Source organism: Protopterus annectens, chromosome 12.part0, assembly GCF_019279795.1.
Source record: "Protopterus annectens isolate FY-2018-M chromosome 12.part0, PAN1.0, whole genome shotgun sequence".
Lineage (NCBI taxonomy): Eukaryota > Metazoa > Chordata > Ceratodontiformes > Protopteridae > Protopterus > Protopterus annectens.
Genome location: NC_056746.1, coordinates 779,155,407 through 779,177,643, shown reverse-complemented (window position 1 = coordinate 779,177,643; position 22,237 = coordinate 779,155,407). Strand labels below are relative to the sequence as shown.

The 22,237-nt window shown below is 41.3% G+C and overlaps 1 protein-coding gene across 2 annotated transcripts in view; it reads left to right on the top strand.

Moving 5' to 3' along the window:
* The window catches only part of COG7 (component of oligomeric golgi complex 7), a 4,201,489-nt gene that overhangs the window by 2,047,930 nt on the left and 2,131,322 nt on the right, over positions 1-22,237 (top strand). For both annotated transcript variants that reach the window (XM_044089821.1, XM_044089822.1), the window contains exon 9: positions 7,455-7,609. In XM_044089821.1, the coding sequence (XP_043945756.1) occupies positions 7,455-7,609 (155 nt within the window). The remainder of the gene's footprint in view (positions 1-7,454; positions 7,610-22,237) is intronic.

Here is a 22,237-nt window from a genome sequence, read left to right as displayed (position 1 = left end):
TAGACACTATTTGTGCAGCGCCACTTGGGCCACTCCTCACACTTTTGTTTCCCATTACAAATTGGACTTGGCCTCCAGGGACAGAGCCAGTTTTGGCTCTACAGTCCTCAAGAGTTTGTTCCATTGAGCCACCCAGGATAGAGGTGCTAGGGACGCGGTCCCATCAAGCAAGAATGAAGGCGAGATTGACAACTTAACATTAAGAAGTTATGTACCTACCATAACGTTCCATGTTAGTTGTCTTCTCGCCTTCTTTCTTGACCCTCCCTCCTTCCGCCTGGCCTGGACAGACCTTGTATAAGAAACTATAATGCTAAAGACCATTCAAACCTGGTCCTTTTTCCATTTGTAAGTTTCTTCTTCCTTTGGGAAGTATTGTTTATGCTTGGTGTTATTGCCCTTTTGTCAACAAACGAGATCTGGGTACTTCCTGCCTTGCATCATGGGATATGGGGCTGCCTCGAGCTGGTAAAAGGAGTTCTCGAGCTAAAGCAAGTGCCGAGTCGGAGCCGAGGGATCGGCTCCGAACCCATCAAGCAAGAAAGAAGGCGAGAGAAGACAACTAACATGGAACGTTATGGTAGGTACATAACTTCTTATTTCTGCAGTCTGCTACCTGAGTCATTGTGCTAAAAGGTTTTGTGCTCTGGAGTTATCAAAAACAGTTGCATAACAGCTATCTTAACTATTGCATACTATCCAGGTAGTATTTTATCTTTAGCACTCTGCAGTTGGCCTGTTCTTACTTTCTAAGATTCTCCTTATTCTGCAGTACCTTGTCAATCCCTCAAAATAGTTCTTGTTACTTCTTAACAGTATCTCTCTTGATTTTATTTCTTCTCTGTTTTTAAACTCCACTTTTGTTTTATCCTACTCTCTAGCTATATCTTATGAAGAATGTTCTGTTTTACCTAATAAATACTGAATAATTTCCACTACCCATTCCATAAATTCCTCTCTGTTTAACAGATAGGTGGGGAAGCGTCACTGTCTCATTTTTATTTCACTACCCTGCTTTTTTATCTTGGCTATTATTGGTGTGTGATTTGAAATAGTTATTGGATGTATATCAAACCGTTCAATTAAATGCATATGTTACTGTGAAATTTCTGTCTAGCCTAGCCCAGTTAATTTACCTTGGGGAATAATATGTAAATTCTGTCAGAGTTCCTACTTCTGAATCAACATCTTCCTTACTGAATATTTTCATAAAAATCTACCCCCTCGTTATATTTTCCCTTCTAGGTCCCCAGATTATACCCCCACTGTTGCAAATCAAATTCCATTCCCCACCTATAAGTAATATTTCCTGCTGAAAGCTGATTAATTCTCCCAGAATTTTCTTAAGCTCCACTGTAACAGTTTTAGGTGGAATACAAGTACATGCCAGCATAATCATCCTCCCTTGTCAGTAGCTCCTTACTACTACAAATCTACCATTATTATTTTATTTCTTCTTCTATCACTATTAGAGCTTTTCTAGCAATTGATATGATTACTCTTCTTTTCTTTTGTGCCAGATAATTCCACTGAATGACCACACTGAAATCCTTTCTTTATCAAATTCACTTGCTCAGTTCTTTCCAGCTTTTTGCACCCAGCATTTCTTAATGTAGTTTATTACTCTTTTTTGTATATGCCTGTGAGATCATTGACATTCCAACTTGAAGGAGAACCGCACCCACAGACTCAAAAACATGTTTATTTCCTCAGCATAGTTTGGTGTTTCCTACATTTCAACACAACTCTGGGACTATTTACAGGCTTTAAATATTTGTATACATAATTTCTGAGTCTGACCATACGGGGTCTGGCATCTTGACGTAATTCTGATTGTTTACTCTGCCTCTAGGTATCCCACAATGCAGTGCTCGTCTGTAAAAAAATTACATCACGCAGACCTCTTTCTTCCTAAAGCTTGTGTCACTACATTGATTTTACATACATACACTACTGTCTTTCAGTCAGTTTTAAGTAACATTTCATGCCGTTCAATGACTACTTAAAACACAAACAGTGCAAATGCCACAGAACAGACTGTCAAAATGCTTTTTATTGCTGCTGCTTTTTAGAGTGGCTAAATTGCAGTCTTTTGTGAATTGTACTAGTTTGACTCATCTCCCATCCCCCTTCACACCTAACTTCCCTACCTGTCAGTGTGCTAAGGGTAATTTGAGCTGTTACCCGCTGTGATTGACAGCTTACAGCAAGAGACTTGAGTCATGTACTGTTTCCTTCTTCTAGCTTTTATTTTATGTAGGGGAAGGACCAGGGAGCTGTAACATCACAGCAAGGGTGGGTTTTTAGGTGGGTTGTGATGTTGTCATTTTGGGGTGGGAATTGGCCAGAAAACTGCCTGCATTCATTGGCCTTGATGACATCAATGAATTGGAGACTACAGCAAGATTTTTCAGGGCAGGATAAAAGTACTTTGAAAGTGATACTGCCACAATACAGTACGGTATTGTTCTAGTGAAGAGAAACAGTCAATTTAAAATCTTTTAAATTCTTTATTGTTTATTCATAGCAGGGACAGTAAGTAGTGAGAAAAGGGACAGAGAAGTTGAACATTTAATAATAGAATCCCATTGTTACCCTTTAATGTAGAAATTGCTGCCATTGTGTTAAGTTATTTCCACCTGTGTTGTATAATTGTTTTTTTTAATGTGTAGTTTCAGATTTTTTGTTACATGTTTGCACTAATGCTTGGCAGGTTGATCTTTTATACAGTTGTTTCTTGTCATATCCATTTGAGTCGCATCTTACAAGATTTTTTGTTTTAATGAAAACCTTCAAACAGCACACCCTTGCAGAACATCCCCAGCCCCTATTAACTTAATGTAAACACATAACTATGTACTACTTCCAATAACAAAGTTTAACCCTTCTAAAAGGAACAGTTGCCCCAGACTGACAGCTGAACTCTCAGGCTTTAAATGGCCTATAATTAAGGTTATCCATGAGATGAATGTTACACCCTGTGCTTCTATGTACACTAAGTGCTGTCTGTTTTTGTTTTATCTTTAGGCCTCTCTCAGATGTAGAAAACATTCTGAATGCTTTCAGAAAACATTATCTTTTAACTTTGAAAGAAAAAAGTATTCTGTTTTGTTGCCCTCTTTATCAGCTTGTCCCCATAGAAATATTAGAACCGGAGACATAGTTGCCTTCAGCTAGAAGTTTCTCATTTTGCACTGTGAACATTTATGTGCTAAAGAAAAGTTTGTCACATTCAGTGTTCTTTCATTTACTTGCTTCCACTTAAAACTTATCAGAGCAAGTGAAGGGCTTTAAGCTAGTCATTTCCCTATGGAAAAGTAAAAAAAAAAATCAGTTTTACTTGCATCATGATCTGTATACCTTTACAACCCATGCCTTACCTCAACAATCCAAGATTACAGCCTATTATCATAAATATGCTTTTGTTCAGGTTTTCTTTTCTTTTTACATTGCAATGCCTACATTTCTTAAAATTAAAAAAGAATAAAGAAAAAATAAAAAAAATAAAAAAAGAATAAAAAGGGGGCACTTGTTCACTTTAGAATACCCGTCACACCAAACATAATTAAAAAATGCTTTACTATATAACATGCACTGTATGTCATGAAATATTTTATAAAAATACTGTTAAGAATAAGAAGCAGTTTACTTGGTTACCTTTTCCCTTACCCTTAGGCTTTGGAGTCCCCCGTAGTTTAACAATGTCAAAAAAGTTCAGTATTTCCATTTTTTTCTTGTTCAGCCATATTTCACAAATGTGATTGATGCTTTCTAATCTCAGATTTATTCATTAATTTCTGAGTTGCTTGTTTTCATCCTGTTGATCTCCATCTCCCAGTCCAGTCTGTGGTCCATTTCCAGCATACTTCTAGTCTCACTCTCTGAAACATTTTCCTTTGGAACATGGGAAAAGGTTTCACTGACAAAGTTTGTCAATGAGCTTTATCATCAGAATAATAAGAAGCAGAGTCCCTTTCTGTTTAATTTCTCACCTTTTGTTCAACAAACATTTGTATTTAATCCTTAGCTTGTTCTGCATCACAAAATGATTTTGGTCCTCCAGGAAAAATATTCATAAGATAGTTGGGTACAGCAGCTTCTCTCTCACACCTATCTCACACCTATCTGTCAACATTCCCTGATTGCTGGAATAAATTTGCTCCTTTTCTGTCTGATGTACAGTGAGCAGTCATCTTCTACAAAGCGTTTATTGTCTCCAACTTTTTAGTACTGTGTCGTCCTGCTGCAGTTTTGTCAGAATTAACTCTTTCTGCTGGTAGGATTGTATGTTTACTTATACAAGTATTGGCTGCATTCTCAAGGCCAGGTTTGGAGCATGCATGTAATGTACCCTTTCAATTAACTCTTTCTGTGAAATACCAGTCTTGCTGCTTATTTGTATTTCATAAAATTAATACAGTCTTTTACTTTCCATTTTTCTGGTACAGCAGAAATTTCATGTTTTCCCTGTGTGCTTTCCACTAATTCTACCATTTTTTGAAACATCTCTTCTTGAGTAGTCTCTTACTTAACCAGTCTTTTCTTCATTTTGACCTTTGATTTTTGCAGTTTTATCAGCTCGTCTGAATATCTGTATAAAGCTTCTTCCAGCCTTTTATTTCAATTGATGTACTCCTTCAGTGTTTTGTTTATTGTAATCAGCTCTGAGGACATTTCACTTAGGTTTTCCTCTAGATTACTGGAAGTTATGTCTTGCACCAAAGCTGGAGCTTGAACTACTTTTTGTTGAAAAGCTGCAGGATTCTTCCCAGCCAGTGTTTTCTCCTCACCTTTTGTGGCTGATTTTCTATCACGTTGTCTACATTTCTTCTTTGCTGGCATCCAGGCAGTGCACTTAATAACTGAAATTTACCCAATAGACAAAATAACTGGCTCTTTTTTCTGAGTTTCTGTTTTCACACTAGGAGAGCTGACATTAAGCTGTTACTCAGTTTGCAGCCATCTTGGAAGTTTCAGTAGCATGCTGATCTTTGATGTCAGCAAGTCTCTGTTTACAAGTGATGGACAACCAGAACACCAATGTTTAGCTGCAAGGATGGACAAGCTAACATCAGCCACTGACTTCACACCTTTCAACTCCATCCCTCTGCTTTAGTGCCTGAGTGAGTGCTCAAACTCCAGGTAATCTTATGTCATAGTCAGGGCTTCTCTGTCTCTACCCCATGATGTTAAAATAAGGAGACAGACTTGAGTCCTGTGATAGTCTTATTTACAAAGTGTATTATTTGCAGATTTGAGGTCCTGGTCTTTGAAAGAATTTATTTTTTCCCCCACTTTTTTCTGTCTTTCCACATGGCAACAGAGTGCTAAATTCAAGGGTGACAGGGAAGATAATGGGCTTAGGTAGCATCAGAAGTCTTCCTTTCAGGGTCAATTTGCCATAGGTAAGTTTTTCGAAATACAGTAGTTCATTGTCATGGTAGAGAACAAAGGCTTCCAGGGCTCAGAGCTTTGTGGTATTTTCTAAAAACAAGGTCTCCAGTAAGTAAAGAACTGGGTAACTTTTTTCTGCTCAGTTGGGTTACTAGTGGGACGTTCTGTTTATCTTTCTTCCCTTCCTCAAACTTTGCTATCTCATCCAGTTGTGTCTGTATCTTCCAGATCTAGCTGTAATAAAAGAGGCACTGGTAATTGAAGGCAGAATTTCCAGGTGTTGACTTAGTAGTGACGACTAGTTCAGGCATATGGGTAGAGGGTGTGTTGTGCAATGAATGCAAGAAATCAGAAGGGTTTTGTGTTCGAAGAGGATTCAGGGCCTTGTCGATGAGAGTGGGACAATTTCTGAGGTTCATCACATGGAAGGATGTGATAGAAAATCCCTTTTCCCTTTGAATTAAAATGTTTTAGTTCTTTGTTCTTTTATGTCTAGGAGTTAAGCCAAATGGAAAGACAATCTAAGCTTCCCTTTTTTTAAGCCAAGTTTGTGAAGATAAAGTCCAGCCACTCTGTATTGACCTTTCTCTAGTACTACTTATGGTTTCATTTCAAAAGCTTGGAACTGGCTCACTGATAGAACCCACTCAGTCAAAATAGGAGAAGCCACCACTAGTAGTAGACCCGTAACAAGTGGTGTACCCCAAGGATCGGTCTTGGGGCCTCTACTGTTTGGGAAGTACTTTTCTGAGGTGCAAGCCAAAACCTGTGGTCTGCAGCTGACTAAGTTTGCAGGTGACTGTAAGCTGGGCACTGTCATATATTCCCCTAGTGATATGAACATCCTCTAAGAGGGCCTTACCCAAACTAATGACTGGTGCTAGAAGCATGGCTTCAAACTGAATGCTAAGAAATGCATCATTGTCCCGTTTGAGGAAAATGGCATCTCCACTAATTATCACATTAATAACGTACTAAGCACGCAATAAGTTATGAGGCACTTGGGCACCCAGATTGATAGCAACCTGACTGTTGACTACCATGCTGTCTCTGTTATACGGAAGAGTTTCTACATGGCCCACCTCATAAGTAAGGGTATTTTATCCAGGAACAAGGAGGTCATAACATCCCTGTACTCCTCCTTTATCAGGCCCAGAATTGAGTACAATGCCCCCTTTGGCATGTACCTTGCCAAGCACATGCAGCAGTTGGAGAGACCACAGAGGTTCCTGACCGAGAAAATCCAGGGTCGCAAACACCTATCTTCTACAGATAGGCTAAAAGCCCTGTCCCTCTACTCAGTCTTGTACAGAATGTTCAGAGATGACCTGTGTCTGCCATGTAGGGTCATGTCAGACTCAGCCTTAATGGAGTTACTTCATATCCGTAAGTCAAACCTCACTTGCGCAACCTGCACGCAAGACCTTAATCTGGTCAGCGACATTAATAGAACTTGTTGGTGGGATAGATTTGTGTCCCAACGACTCCTTCATCTGTGGAATGGACTCTCGCTTCATGTCAAGCAGAGTACCTCACTAGCCCTCTTTAAGAGGAACCTGGACACCTGGATGGAAAACGGAAAATATACCCCTAGGATCCCACCTGTGTCCCTGCTGGACAGGGGAAACAGGTACTGACTTTGTGGGAACATGGGTGAAATTCTTGGCTAGGCATATAAGGGCCTCTGGGCAAATAGCCTAGAATTGTCCTACATACCTATGGAACTGTCAGAAATTGAATGAATATATATATATATATATATATATATATATATATATATATATATATATATATATATACACACACACACACACACACACAGATTATATATTTATATATACACATGCAATTTTTTTCTAACAAATTGTCATGTAATTAAAAAAGTCTGTGCTGGTTAGTTTGGCAGCAACTGAAATATATGAAACAAGCAGTAAGCAGCAGGAATATTATAATAAGCAAGCTAAGAAATGTGTTGCTCAACTCTTTTTTTATGCGATTAGAGCATTATTTCTTGCTGATTCAATTGATTTTCTTATTAACAGTTTATTTTCAAATTTTAGGAGCATGGTGAAGTCATAGATTGCGTTCAGGAGTTGAGTCATTCGGTAACCAAACTTTTTGGACTAGCTTCAGGAGCTGTGGACAGATGCATGAAACTTACTGATGGGATTGGTATCTGTGGCCTTCTTAAAGCCCTGAAAGCCCTTTTCACAAAGTAAGTATTGCCATTCTCTTTATATCTATACTGATGTGTTTTATCATTGCATGTTTTTTTTTTATCCATATACATATAAATATATGGGTCTAATTCAAAAAACGAATTAACACATCAAAACTGACAGTATCGAGACAAGAATGCCAAAAAGGCAGATGAATGAAAGAGCAAAAGAGCGAAACCCAAAATAACGCACACAGTATGATACATGAAGTACTGTGCAAATGCTATATATTAACTGAAATGTTTTAGCATCTCTTACTTTGTACCCACAGGAAACTATGGTGGATGTTACATGTCATGCACTCAGCACCCTTGTTCTGTTTGTACTAAGCAAAAGTCACAGAAAAGCAAACGAGTGCTTATACTGGAAGGTTACGTTTATCATTTGTAAAGGACTAACAAGACTCAGATGTTCTTTCCATGTGAGTTTAAAATAAAAGGTAAATATAAATGTAGGGCAGTAACATTATATGTATCAAATTGAGAGGAACTTATAAAATCTTTACCTCACCATCTTACTGGTGACCCCTTTAAAGTTCAGAAGTATGTAACATGTCAGGACTTAAAGGGAGTGAGGCTTGTTGTCAAGGGTTACTCCTTGATTACCAGTTAATGATGTAATGCCAACAACTTCCCTTGAGTGTGCTGCAATGCTTCCAAGTAGGAAGACATTATTGCAGCAATTTAATGGAGTTCATAGAAAGTCTTTAGTTACTAGTGTTGAGCATTAAATACATCTGCAACATATACACACATGTAATTATCCTTTAAAGGCAAGGTCTTTCTTTGAAAGAAGATTATCGGATGGGCAAAGTGAAAACTGTAATTTGTTTCACCTACATAGTGCGACAGTTTGACTGATGGATGATACTTTCTTCATGAAAGATACACTTTGTAGACAATTTATTTTTATTTATTTATTTTACATTTGTTTACCGGGATGGTCCGACTGGGACAGTGCCCATTTTCAGCAGAAGCCCGGGGAGAAAAGCTCCAGCTTAAGTTTACATACAAAGTCATCATATCAAGTAATAGAAATTATAGACAAAAAAAAAAAAAAAAAAGAGTGTTAACACATTTACAGAGTAAAAATTTAAAAAGAAAAATATATGCATAGTATCAATTAGAACAAGACTTTGACAAATATATGGTTGAACTTATATATGTGGAGGAACATAATATTAGTTCAGAAATTAAGTAGGGAGAATCACTTGGGCAAAGTAGTACATAGTTAATTATAACTAGTAATAAATAAACATTATTCGTGGGTTAGTGAAGTATGGAGTTTATAATAAATTGATTCCTGTCTTATATTGGCTAATGGCAAAAAAAAAAATAGTTAAAATCTTTTCATTTTATGTGGCAGTGTGTATTTGACCTCTTGAATAGCAAAGGATTTGAATGTAATGTGAAGTACATATCATGTGATTTTGTAATCGTGTAAGTTTTCATCTAGTTTCTACTAGTAGTGTTACCTTTCTTAAAGGAAGATGAAGGTATCCCTTCATTTTATAAATTACATGATATGTTCCCCAGTGAAAGAAAGGAACTTTTGCGATATTTTTTTGAAGACTGGTAGATTATTGATAAACTCGGAAGATCAACACATGAACAACAGCATTTGCAACATTTCCACCACTTTTTCCAGTTTCCTTTTGGAACGTTGAATTATTTGTTTCTACCACAAATGCAAAATTCTTTAGAAGTGGTGCAAAGGCATTTAAGGTGTTTACTTGGAAAACATGTAGCTGATTTATCATCATTGATGTCTGTGTTGGTTAGAGAACAGAACCATGTAGATAAACTGATGGATGCCCTCTCTCTTCTAAGAAGAGAAAACTAGTTCAGAGGCATAATAAGTTTGCATTCATTTTGCAGCATGTATGTGTGAGTATGATACTATGGATTTTCTGAAAGTAACTGTGTTGCTTAAAATGTAACTAGCGAACTCTGTATTTTTTCAGTGCGCAGTTTCTTCACATATGGTATCTCACGGTAGCATTTTCTATGGGTCTACGCAAGTGTGAATTTGTACGCTGTACACGTATAACAGAATTTTACATTATAGAGTGTTTTGCACGTTTGTTACTGACAGAGTTTGTGTTTAATGTTTTCACAGGCTGAGGGTATTGGGCTTGGTTGTATATACTCACCTGCATTTTTTTCGATGTTTTAGGTTTTGCTCTTTTGCATTTCTGTTCATATGCCTTTTTGGTATTTTCATCTTCATCTTGAAATTGTCGGTTTCAGTGTAGTGTAAATTTGTTATTCTGAAGTAGACCCTTCACATCTCATTCTCAAGCTGTTCATTTTTCCAGTACTCCTCCTCATTGGTTTTGACATTTTGAACCTTGCTTCAGCTAGCGTTAGTATTCAAAGACCAGTCACAAATACGAGTTTCAGTTCATTCCTGCTATTGGAGTAAAGCTCAGAGGTCACAAATCTTTTCTCTACAAAGTATATTTTAAAGCTGTATGTTAAGTTGTCCATCTCGCCTTCATTCTTGCTGGATGGGTTTGGAGCCGATCCTCGGCTCCAACTCGGCCACTCTAAAAGCTCGAGAGTTGGTTCCACCGGCTCAAGGCTCCCCTTATATCCCACAATGCTAGGCAGTAATACCTCAGATCTCGTTTGCCGCTACAGCGATCGAGGTGTTGTTTCTGCCGGCTTCAGGCCAGTTCATATAGATTAGTCTATAGTTAATTTAAATCCCTTTAATTTAGTTTTTTATTTATTTCCCTTAGTGAGTGGATTCGGACCCTTTCCTACCTGTTTATCCACCCTTTTTTCCTCAAGAACTTATTTGTTCTTCCCTCAGGCCTTCGGGCCCTTCCATCCCCTTATTAGTGGAGTGTATGTGTTGGTAGGGATTTAAAAACTAACTAATTTTAGTTAATCTTAGTGGATAGTGTAATCGGTGTGTTTGTGTTGTGTGGTGGTTACACTTTTTTCCTTAAAAATGTCTAAGGATTCAAAGGTCTCAGGCTTCAAGAAGTGTGACTCGTGCTGTCAGAAAATGTCTCTGACAGACGGTCACACTTCTTGTGTGTACTGCCTGGGACCTTTACACCTGCAGGACTCTTGTGCTGTATGCCATGGCTTCAGCCCTAGAGTCCTGCAGGAAAGAAAAAATAAACTTATTTTACGAGGCTTATTAAAGCCTGAGGGTCCCCCGACTGTTTCTTCGGGCAAACCCTCCAAGCCTTCTAGGTCGTCAGCTCCAGTTTCTGAGTAGACACCTAAGGCTTCAAAGTCTGCTACAACATCAGCTCCGGCTGGAGCCGATGAGACTCGAACTCTTATTTCTTCGGTTCCCTCGGCTCCGGCCGGAGCCGAGGTGTTGGAAATCACTGAGTCAGCTCCGATAAAATTATCGGAACCGACAGCTAGGAAAAGGTCTAGGTCACCATCTCTTGGCTCCGTTCATTCGGCTCCAGCATCTCCCTTGCTGTCTGAACGGAGCCATAGATCTCACTCCTCTAGGTCGTCGAGACTTTCGGACCATGACCTTCAGAGGGTAGTGAGTCGACTTCTTAAGTCCGAGGCACTGGCCCAAATGCTTCAGAGCCCGACTCAGCAGTCGATGCTTGATCCAATTTCTCAAAATATTCCTCCTCCGACTCCTTTGAGTTCGGAGCCAGGGCATTTCGGACCTGAGACTGTGGCAGAGTCGGAGCCGATACAATTGTCTTCGGCGCCTTCGTCTGCTCCGTTTTCTTCATTGGAAGAATCTCTGCGCCGGACTTCCCTCGTCGGCTCCGGAGGGGTGAGTGGCATCGGACCCTTGTCCGACCCCGCTCTCCCTCTCGGTGCTTCGGCGCTGGTGAGTTCGGCTCCGACATCGGCCTCGGAGCCATCACTGTCGGTGCCGAGGGAGGTTTTCAGCTCTTCGCAGCGGAGACCTCTGGCTCTGCCTGACAGGGGTGCTTTCGAGGTCATGCAGAGTGTGTTGGAACCTGGTTCAGCTCCACAGTCGGCTCCGTCCGCCCCTCCCTCCTCCGTGCCTCAGGTAATTTCTACTCACTCCCTCTTCCCAGACCGCAGAGAGCCAGCTCCTCAAGAATCCCCTGTGGGGATTTCATCCTCTTCCAAGGCCTCTCCTGAATTGGCAGGAGAGCCCCCTAGGAAGAGAAAGTGCAAGAGGAAGCACATAGACTCACCTGAGTCTGTCACCTCTGACACGGATTTAGAGGATTCTGAAGGTTCCCCCCGTTCCCCCTCTGAAGATGTTTCCTTTGCAGACATCCTAGAGATCCTAAAACAGAGGGGGAATTGGCCAGCCCTTAACCCTTCGGAGGATGAATCTGTGTATCTTGAGGCATTCGGCTCTCGCCCTTCCACCTCCTGGGTGTCCCCCCTCTTTGACCCCCTTATGCAGGTGGTAGCAAAAAAGGCTTGGACGGCTCCTGACTCTGTGGACCCCACCCCCAGGAGACCTTCAAAGTTTATTACAGCACCAGCAGACAAACAATTTTTGACTAAAGGAGTTTCTGTGGATGCTATGGTGGTAGCTGCTGCCACCAAGAAGGAACTAGCTGATCCTTCAGTGCCTGTCCATCCTCCTAACAAGGAATCTAGGTCTATGGACAGGTACGGGAAGCGGATGTTTTCGTCAGCGACCTTTTCAATGCGTTCGCTGAACTACCTCTGTCATTTCACTTTCGTCTTCAAAGAGACTTGATCAAGGAAGCGAGTGAGATGTTAAAGGATCCAACAGCTGCGGGTTTTCAGGATAAGATGAACGCTCAGCTGGCAACCCTCAATTCGATAGCTAACTCCTCCATGCGCCTTCTTTCATATGCGGCTGATGGAGCGAGCAGAGCCGCAGGTACAGGTGTGGCCTTACGCCGGCATGCCTGGATGCGGCTATGCAATTTTGCGGATCCCTTTAAGACGTCTTTCACTAATTCCCCGTTTGATGGATCGTCCCTTTTTGGTCCTCAAGTGAAAGAAACCTTGACAAGGTGCGAGACAGATGGCAAAACTCTTTCTGCCGTCGGAGACCGTTTTTCTACTCCTTCTAGGCCTTACCCCAAGGGCCAGAAAAGTGGAAAAATGTGGTTCCGCAAGCAATCTCAAGGGGCTTTGCCTGACGCACAGAGTCGGTTCCCCTCTAGAGGCAGAGGGGGGAACAATAATGGTAGACGTCGCCCTAGAGGCAGGGGGGGTCCGCAGAATCAGGGCAATCGAGAAACCTTTTCCGATAAGCCCTTCCAGCATCCCTGAGGTGTTGCCTGACTGTCCACCTTCGGAGGCAGTCGGGGGAAGATTATCACTGTACCCAGAAGCCTGGCGATCTCTAACTCAAGACAAGTGGGTACACAGTCCATCTTTTCCGAAGGCTATTCCATTCCATTCTTTCGCATTCCAAATCAATCAAAAAAGTCCCTTCCAGATGTTCCACCCGCTCAAAGGGATCAAGCAGCGTTAGAAATATCATAGTTGCTTGCAAAAAGAGCCATTCAGTCAGTTCCAGCAGACCAGCAAGGATCCGGAATCTACTCCAAATTCTTTTTGGTTCCAAAGAAAACAGGGGACTGGAGGCCCATTTTGGATCTCAGCATCTTGAACAAGTCTGTCAAGAAAACAAGATTTCGGATGGTCATGTTGCAATCCATCCTACCCCTATTGGGAAAGGAAAACTGGATGTGCTCTATAGACCTCCAGGATGCGTACTATCATATAAAAATGAACAGACGCTCCAGGAGATTCCTCCGCTTCAGGCTGGGAACCAGTCACTTTCAATTCAGAGCCCTGCCCTTTGGACTTACCACAGCCCCCCGGGTGTTTACCAAATGCATGGCAGTGGTGGCCTCTCACCTGAGACGTCAAGGATTCCAGGTGTTTCCATACTTAGACGACTGGCTCCTTACAGCTCCCACCAAGCATCTTCTACTACTTGCCAGAGACTACACCTTTCGCATATTTCGAAAGCTAGGTATCTCAATAAATTGTGAAAAGTCTGTTTTGTCGCCTTGTTGTGCTATTACCTTCATAGGCGCAAATCTAGACACAGTCAGCATGTCTGCGAGACTCACAGACCAAAGGATAGCAGACATACACAAACTAGTCTCTCTTCTTTTCCACAGCAACAGAATCAAAGTCAGATTAGTCCTAAAAGTACTGGGGATTATGGCGGCTGCTATCCCTCTACTTCTATTAGCCAGATTTCACATGAGAATCTTACAATGGATGCTCTTCACACAATGGTCATACCAACAACTTCCGATGTCCCACACCATTGTGATAATGCAAGCATGCAGGAATCATCTTCTTTGGTGGATTTCTTCCCCCCAGCTCTTCCTAGGAAGACCGTTTGTCCCTCCCCCTCCGGTTGCTACTCTGACAACGGACGCCTCCCTGATCGGGTGGGGGGGCATTATCAGGGCAGGACAGTCCAGGGCATATGGCAACCATGCGAACACCACTTGCATATAAATGTTCTACAGATGAGAGCAGTGCTTTTAGCGTTGCAAGCCCTTCAAGACTCTCTTCCGATGGGAACAATAGCAATTCAGACGGACAACATGTCTGTAGTGTGGTATATCAACAAACAAGGCAGAACCAGATCCTACCCCCTATGTCGAGAAGCACTCAGACTGTGGCAATGGGCGATTTCTTCTCAGCGGTTTCTGATAGCAACGCACATCCCCGGGAAGTCCAATCTCATTGCGGACAAATTGAGCAGAGCTATTCTCATGCCTCACGAGTGGTCTCTGAAAAATTCAATCTTGGAAAAAATTTTTCTGAAGTGGGGCCAGCCTTGCTGCGACCTTTTTGCTACTCCCCAAAACAGCAAGTGCAAAGATTATTTCACCCTCTTTCCTCTACCAGGCCATCCCAGCAGAGACGCTCTAGTCCAAGTTTGGCCCCGGGGACTTCTGTATGCATTTCCTCCCTTCCCACTAATTTCTCAAGTGATACAGAAAGCCATCGCTCAGAAAGCTTCATTGATCCTCATTGCTCCTTACTGGCCTCGACAGGTTTGGTTCCCCTTTCTGCACCATTTTCTGTTGGAGCAACCCTGGCATCTGGACCTAGTTCCAGATCTTTTGACCCATCAGTCGGGTCAGTTACATCGCTCCCTCCCCTCTCTGACCCTCACTGCTTGGTTCCTCCAATTCCAACCTTAGCCAGGCTTCCTCAAATATCTCACTCAGTTCCAGATATTTTAATAGCTTCCCATAAATCCTCCACTCGGAAGATTTATCTTAGTAAGTGGAAACGTTTCTCCTATTGGGCTCAAGGAAGGGACATAGATCCTTTCACTGCCCCCATTCAAACGGTCCTTGATTTCTTAGCCGAACTATTCCACGCAGGTTCGTCTCCTTCTACTCTTAAGGTTCAGTTGGCAGCTATTTCTAACTTTCATGTTGGAATCTCAGATTCTGCCATCATGTCTCACAAGCTTTGCAAAGCTTTTTTGAAGGGAGTTTTTCTTCTCAAGCCTGCTATTAGAAATCCTCCTCCTTCTTGGGACCTTAACTTAGTTCTCACATCTTTGATTCTTCCCCCTTTTGAACCTGCAGCTTCGTGTTCAATGAAATTGCTATCCTGGAAGACACTCTTTTTGGTAGCCATTACTTGACTAGAAGAGTCTCGGAGCTTCATGCACTCTGCAGTCGATCCCCTTATCTTTTGTTTCATAAGGATAGGGTTTCCTTACGGACAAACCCATCCTTCTTACCCAAAGTAGCCTCTCAGGCAAACCTAAATCAAAACATTGACCTTCCTGTGTTTTTTCCTAACTATTCTAACAGGTCTGAACAGAAATTACATTGGCTAGATGTTCATCGACAATTAAGGTATTATTTGGATAGGACCAAACAGACCAGAAAGGCTGACCAACTGTTTGTTTCTTATGCAGAAGGCAGAAAGGGCCTTCCAGTTTCGAAAGTATCACTCTCCAGATGGCTTACATCCTTGATTTCCTTTGTGTTTGAGATTAGGCATCAAAAGTTACCAAACAAACCTAAGGCTCATTCAACTAGAGCCTTGGCTACTTCTATAGCTTTCCAAGACAGGTTGCCTATTGATACGATTTGTGCGGCAGCTACATGGGCTACTCCTCACACTTTCATTTCTCATTATAAGTTGGACTTAGCTTCCAGACACAGAGCTAATTTTGGTTCCACTGTACTCAAGAGTCTGTTCCGATAGGCCACCGGGACAAGGTGCTAGGGGCCGGTCCCATCCAGCAAGAATGAAGGCGAGATGGACAACTTAACATATAGAAGTTATGTTCTTACCATAACGTTCCATGTTAGTTGTCTTCTTCTCGCCTTCTTTCTTGCGTCCCACCCTCCTTCCCCCTAGCCTGGACAGACCTAGAGGAGTTTGATTGTGACCTTCTTTTCCTACCACCTCTATTTGCATATGTATATACTGTGTTATGTATATATTCCCTCATCAGGTTGTAGGTCACCTTCCTTCTGTCATTTTATAGAGGTGGTTTTTCCCCTTTCCAGTGTTTCTGGATTTTTCTCCTGGCTGGGCCTAGCTTACAAACGAGATCTGAGGTATTACCGCCTAGCATTGTGGGATATAAGGGAAGCCTCGAGCCGGTGGAACCAACTCTCGAGCTTTTAGAGTGGCCGAGTCAGAGCCGAGGATTGGCTCCGAACCCATCCAGCAAGAAAGAAGGCGAGAAGAAGACAACTAACATGGAACGTTATGGTAAGAACATAACTTCTATTTTCTGTTCTCACTCCATTACCTGAGGATTTCTGACTGTCGAGTTATTTTTCTTTTGTCATCCAGAGCTGAAGAATAGTTGCCAGTACTTCTGTTTTCTGCTGTGGGTGACATTCAGTTTGCCATGATCCTGTATATACTGCAAAAAGCTGTAATACCTTGAGCAATTCAGTTGGTTGATGACAGTATGAGTCTCTGCAGTAATCACTTGCATTGTACCCCTACTTTGAGTTTTTTAAGGTGGTATAGAGGCTATCTCTAAGCACAACCACACACTGCCTATGTATCCAGAAAGACAGGATCTGTACCCATTCAGATGATTTGCCCACTTCTGTACAATAGTTGTATTTTTGTCTATGGTTCAGGAACAGTAGATGAGGTCTGAATTTTTAACTCCTAATTTTCTTGAGATGATAGTTTTAAAACATTTGGGCAAAAGTATCCACATATTTTGACATCAAGAATCCTCATCGAGGAGCATGTATCAGTGCACTGTTATGTAACATGCCATTTTTAAATAAGCACTCTTGTTCCAGAAGCCCACCAATTCTTTTTTGCTGCATGCATTCAGCCATCTTGTCTTCATGCCTTATTATCACAGGAAGTCTCTTTGTGGCATCAGATTCACAATCATGACCCATCCTGACCTTGCCTGTTACTTTTTCAGTGAAGGGCAGGATGTTGACACATTCCACAAATGTCATCAATTTTTTCTTGATGAAAAAGGAGGGAAAAGTTGTTGGCCTGCTTCACAGAGATGACAACATCAGGGTGGGGATGTCAAGGATAAGTGAAGGTCAACAACACAGATGGAACGTTATGGTAAGACGCAACTTCTTTATCTGATGATGTCAGTCTTCACTTAATCCTTGAATGTGGGACAGTCTCCAGCTACATAAATCCTGGGAGGTCTCACGGAAGAATATTCCTGAGCATCCTCGAGCCAAGTGACGCACGTCCCCTAGAGACCAGATCCAGCTTGTAAAGAGTAACAAAAGTATTTGGGGATGTCCATGTAGCCACTGCACAAATATCAATAAAAGCTCTCAAATGAAAGACTGCAGAAGTGGCTACTGCCCTTGTTGAATGTGCTTTATCAGGTCCCAGTAGTTGCACTTTCTTTTTGTTATAAATGAAAGTTATACAGTCTTTAAGCCATTCAGATAGAGTAACATTAGAAACAGGTTTTCCCATAGTAGGTAGAAGAGAAGAAAACAAACAACTGGTCCGATTTTCTGATTTCTTTTTTTCTGTGAAGGTACAAACACAATTGTCTATGCACATGTAGTAAATGTAGACAATATTCTCCTTTGTTTGAGAAGTTGAATAGTCTGGTTGATATTGGTTTTGGACACTATCTTTGGTAGAAAAGAAGGATTTGTTTGCAAGGAAACCCTGTCTTTATGGAAAGTAAGATATGGAGGTTTGCAAGATAAGGCCTGTAGCTCAGATATCCACCTTGCAGAACTAATGGCTATTAGTAGTGTTTTCTAGGAAAAAAAACTTCAGATTGCAAGTTGCAGAAGGTTCAAAAGAGGAACTAATTAGACTGAAATGCCAGATTCAAGTCCCAAGGTGCAGAAGGATCTAAGGGTCTTTGTATGGGGGTCTGAGCATAAAAGTTCCTTTTAGAAAGGCTTTACAAAGTTTGTGGGACATTAACGTCGTGCCATTCAAACCAGTATGAGAATTTGAGATTGCAGCTAGATGCACTCGTTTGGTCGAGACAGATGCTCCTGCTTCAAAAAGCAATGTTAAAAACTTCAGGACCTTATCAGTTGATGCTGAAAATGGATCAGGATTATTCTCTGAAGCCCGTCACTTGCTGAAGTACACCCTTCTAGTCGAAGGTTTGTAGAAGGCTAGAACAATTCTTTGAACTGTGGAAATGAGAGGAGAATGCCTGGCAATTATTAGAATTGGAGAAACCATGCAGTGAGTTTGAGATTTTGAAGATTTGGATGAAGTAGTCCATCCAGAGGGGACAAAACGTCTGGATCTGAGTCCATTGTCCAAGGTTTCCGAATTAGATGAGGCCAAAGGAAGGGAAACACCTGATGAGGCCAGAATGGGGGCAATGAGAATTATTTTGTTCTTCAACCTGTTGGCTTTCTTTAGAAACTGGGATATAAGAGGAATCTGGGGAAAGGCATGCAACAGACTGGGGGGACAGTCATGAACAAGTGTCTCTCTCGGTGCCTCCCCTGGAGAGGGAATTAGGGCAAAGTAGCTGCTGCACTTGTTGTTCAGGTGGGCTGCAAAGAGATTGCAGCAGGGTTGACCCCAGTGGCAGAATATCTTTTCCGCCACCAATGGCTTGAGAGACCACTTGTGAGGCATTAGGATGGTCCTGCTCAGTTTGTCTGCAGTCATGCTGGAGGTCCCTGGAATTTACATTACAGTTAGAAAGTGGTCGGATGAAGTTGCCCATTGCCATACTTTGAGTGCTTCTAGACAAAGAGAGTAAGATCTGGTTCCCCCTTGCTTGTTGATGTACCAGACTGTTGACATGTCTGTTTGAATAGCAGTTGTTGCCAAGGAAAGGGTTTCTTGGAATGCCTGCAATGCTAAGAACACTGCCTCATCTCTAGAACATTGATGTGCAAATTGGCCTCTACCTGGAACCAAGTGCCTTGGACTGCCTTTCCCAGATAATACCCCCCAATCCTATCTAGGACACATCCATAGTCACTGTAACTTGGGGTTGAAGAGGGACAAAGGGTCTGCCTGACAAAATTTCGTTGGAGAGAAGCCACCAACTCAGGTCTCTTGCACAAGTTGGTGATTAATATCAGATGGGACATTCGCTGATTCAGTAACAACCATTGGGACACAAAGAACCACTGAAGAATCTACATGTGATATCTCGCAAGGGAGCTAAAGTGATGGAGGCTGACATTGATCCTAGAGTTTGTAGCAACAGCTTTGCAGTCATCATTTTGCTGTGAAGAATCTTACTGCCTTGCAATCTTATTATCTGAAGTCTTTCTGAGGGAAGAGACAGTGCTGCTGTTTGTGTTTAGCATCACTCCTATAAATTCTAACTGCTGTGTTGGCTCTAGATGGGATTTTTTTGTAGTTTATAGTGATTCCCAATGAGCAACAAGTTTGAAGAATGTAGTTTCTTGCTTGTAAGAGTAGATGCCTCATAGGAGTGGTGAGGAGCCAGTCATCTAAGTATGAAAACACATGGAATCCTTGTAGTCTGAAGTGAGCTGCTACCACTGCCATGCATTACACCCTGGGGGCTGTGGTGAGACCAAAGGACAGGGCCCTGAACTGATAATGACTGGCTCCCAACTGGAAGTGCAGGAATCTTCTGGATTGCTTGTCCATTTTTTATGTGATAATATGCATCCTTAAGATCTATTGAGCACATCCACTCATCTTTTTCCAAGAACGGAAGTACAGACTGAATCATGACCATCCAAAATTTGGTTTGTTGAACTGATTTTTTTCAACTGACTGAGATCCAAAATCTGTCTCCAATCCCCTATTTTCTTTAGCACTAAAAAGAATCTCGAGTAAACTCTAGATCCTGTCTAGGACTGCTTGGATGACTTTTTTTGTCGAGCACGTTTTGAATGTCTAAGACTTCTGCATGCCTGTGACTGGGTGAAACATCTGGAATTTTTTTCAGTTTCCTGGATTTTTTTCAAAAAAGGGGATATTGTAACCTCTGCTTATGATCCTCTGCACCCAGTTGTCTATTGTTAGCTTGAGCTAGGCAGGTAGGTGCAGGGATAATCATCCCCCCGACTGCCTCTAGAGGACAGCAGTCGGGCCTCCTTTCAGGAACGCTGATAAGAGTTACCAGGGAAAGGATCCCTGGAACTCTGATGTTGGGGGACCACCCCTGCCTTGTGCATGGTGTCTTCCATTGTTACTTCCCCCTATGCCCTGAGGGAAGTTGTTGCCATGTGAGTCCTGGAACGGTCCTTGGGACTTTTTGAACTTTAGCTTCCCACTTTTCTGGTTCCTGGAGTAGGACTGTTGAGTGGAAAAGTGTATGCCCATGGCAGAAAGGGTGTTTCCATCTTTCTCACATCTGGCTAGCATGTCTTTAACTTTGGGGCCAAAAAGGGATGTTCTGTCAAATGGAGAATTGATGAAAGAAGACTTAAATGGCTCCGTAAATTCACATAAGCTTATACAGGCATGTCTCCTAATAGCTATGCCTGAACCTGCTGCCTTTGTCATCCCTTTGGCGGCATACACAATAAGCCTCATGGACAAGCAGAATCTAGGGTTGCCAACTGAGAAGTTACTTTTTTTTAACCTCTTCAGCTACTGCTCCTGTCAGAGTATCTGATAGTTCTTTTATCAGATCTCGTTGAAGTCTCGGGAAATGTATCTTCAAACAACCCAAAAACTGGGTAACCAAAACAACAGGAAAATGCAGAAGGAAGCAGCGCCAAAATCCAGATCCACAAAAAAGCAAGGATTTAGCGCTTTCATTAAGACTGAAACAAAAACTTCTTCAGAATCACAAAATCCCTGAATTTACTGATTTAAATAATCATCTTAAAATGTCACATGACTAAAAATAGCCAGTGGCAATGTATATACATTTCTTAAAATACGAAACATAAAAATGTTAATTAAACTCATAATACATCTACCTAAGACAAGATATTTACTAAAAAACATATTCAAACCTTATAAGACAATAACCTTAAGACACTGACAATGGAGATAGTGTTTAAACCTGGAGGTGAACTTGCATTTAATTTTAACTGCCAACATTGTTCCTTATATTCAGTTCGATTCCTCCATGCCCCCCTAGTATATTTTTAGGGACAACTTCAATCCTTCATGTACTAATTTAAGTGTGAGGAGTAATGGAACATTTAGATGTGGCACATGTACACAGTGTTCATTTATTTTACAAAATAATGTTGTGACAGTGAACGATATTAGGGTACGTTCTAATTCCTACTATACTTGTAAATCTGCAGGTATTTATTTAGCTATATGTAAAAAAAGTACTACTTTTTTATGTGGGGAAAACAGTCCGTCAATTTAAAGATAGAATATATGAACATCTAAATAATATAAAAAAATAAAAAAGCACAAATTCACTGTTCTGCCACATAGAGGAGAATCCTGACCATGTTTTTTTTTTGGGATTGAAATTGTCCCTAAAAATATACTAAGAGGGCCATGAAGGGATCTAATTGAATATAAGGAACTATGTTGGCAGTTAAAATTAAATGCAAGTTCACCTCCAGGTTTAAACAACATCTCCATTGCCAGTGTCTTAAGGTTATTGTCTTATAAGGTTTTTAGTAAATATCTTATTGTCTTAGGTAGATGTATTATGAGTTTAATATTTTTATGTTTCATAGTTTAAGAAATGTATATTCATTGCCATTGTCAACTTTTAGTCATGTAACATTTTAGGAGGACTATTTAAATCAGTAAATTCAGGGTTTTTGTGATTCTGAAGAAGTTTTTGTTACAGTCTTAGTGAAAGTGTTAAATCCTTGCAGTGTTTTGCACAAGAAATTGTTTTTTATGGATCTGGATTTTGTCACCGTTTCCTTCTTCTCGTGAAATGTGCCATGTAGTTCAAGGACCTTAGTGCAAGGGTTGATGAAGCGGATATGCACTTCCCGAATCTATCCATCTTCCTAGATTCTTTATTAGGAGGATGGGGAGTAGGGCTTTCATCAGCAAGTTCCTGTTTGGTGGCTGCCACTACCACCATGGCATCTACTGGTATTTCTTTTACCCAGTGCTGCTGATCCGGAAGAGCTGACAAATATGGTCTGGTCTCTTTGGGATTGGCTCAGTAGAATCAGGTATCTTCCAAACCTGCTGTGTAGTCAATTTAATTAGAACATCAGCAGGCGGAGAAATCCAGGAAGTAGAGTGTTGGGCATGGAAAGCCTCTAGGTATACTGATTCCTCTGTGGAAGGCAGAAGGGA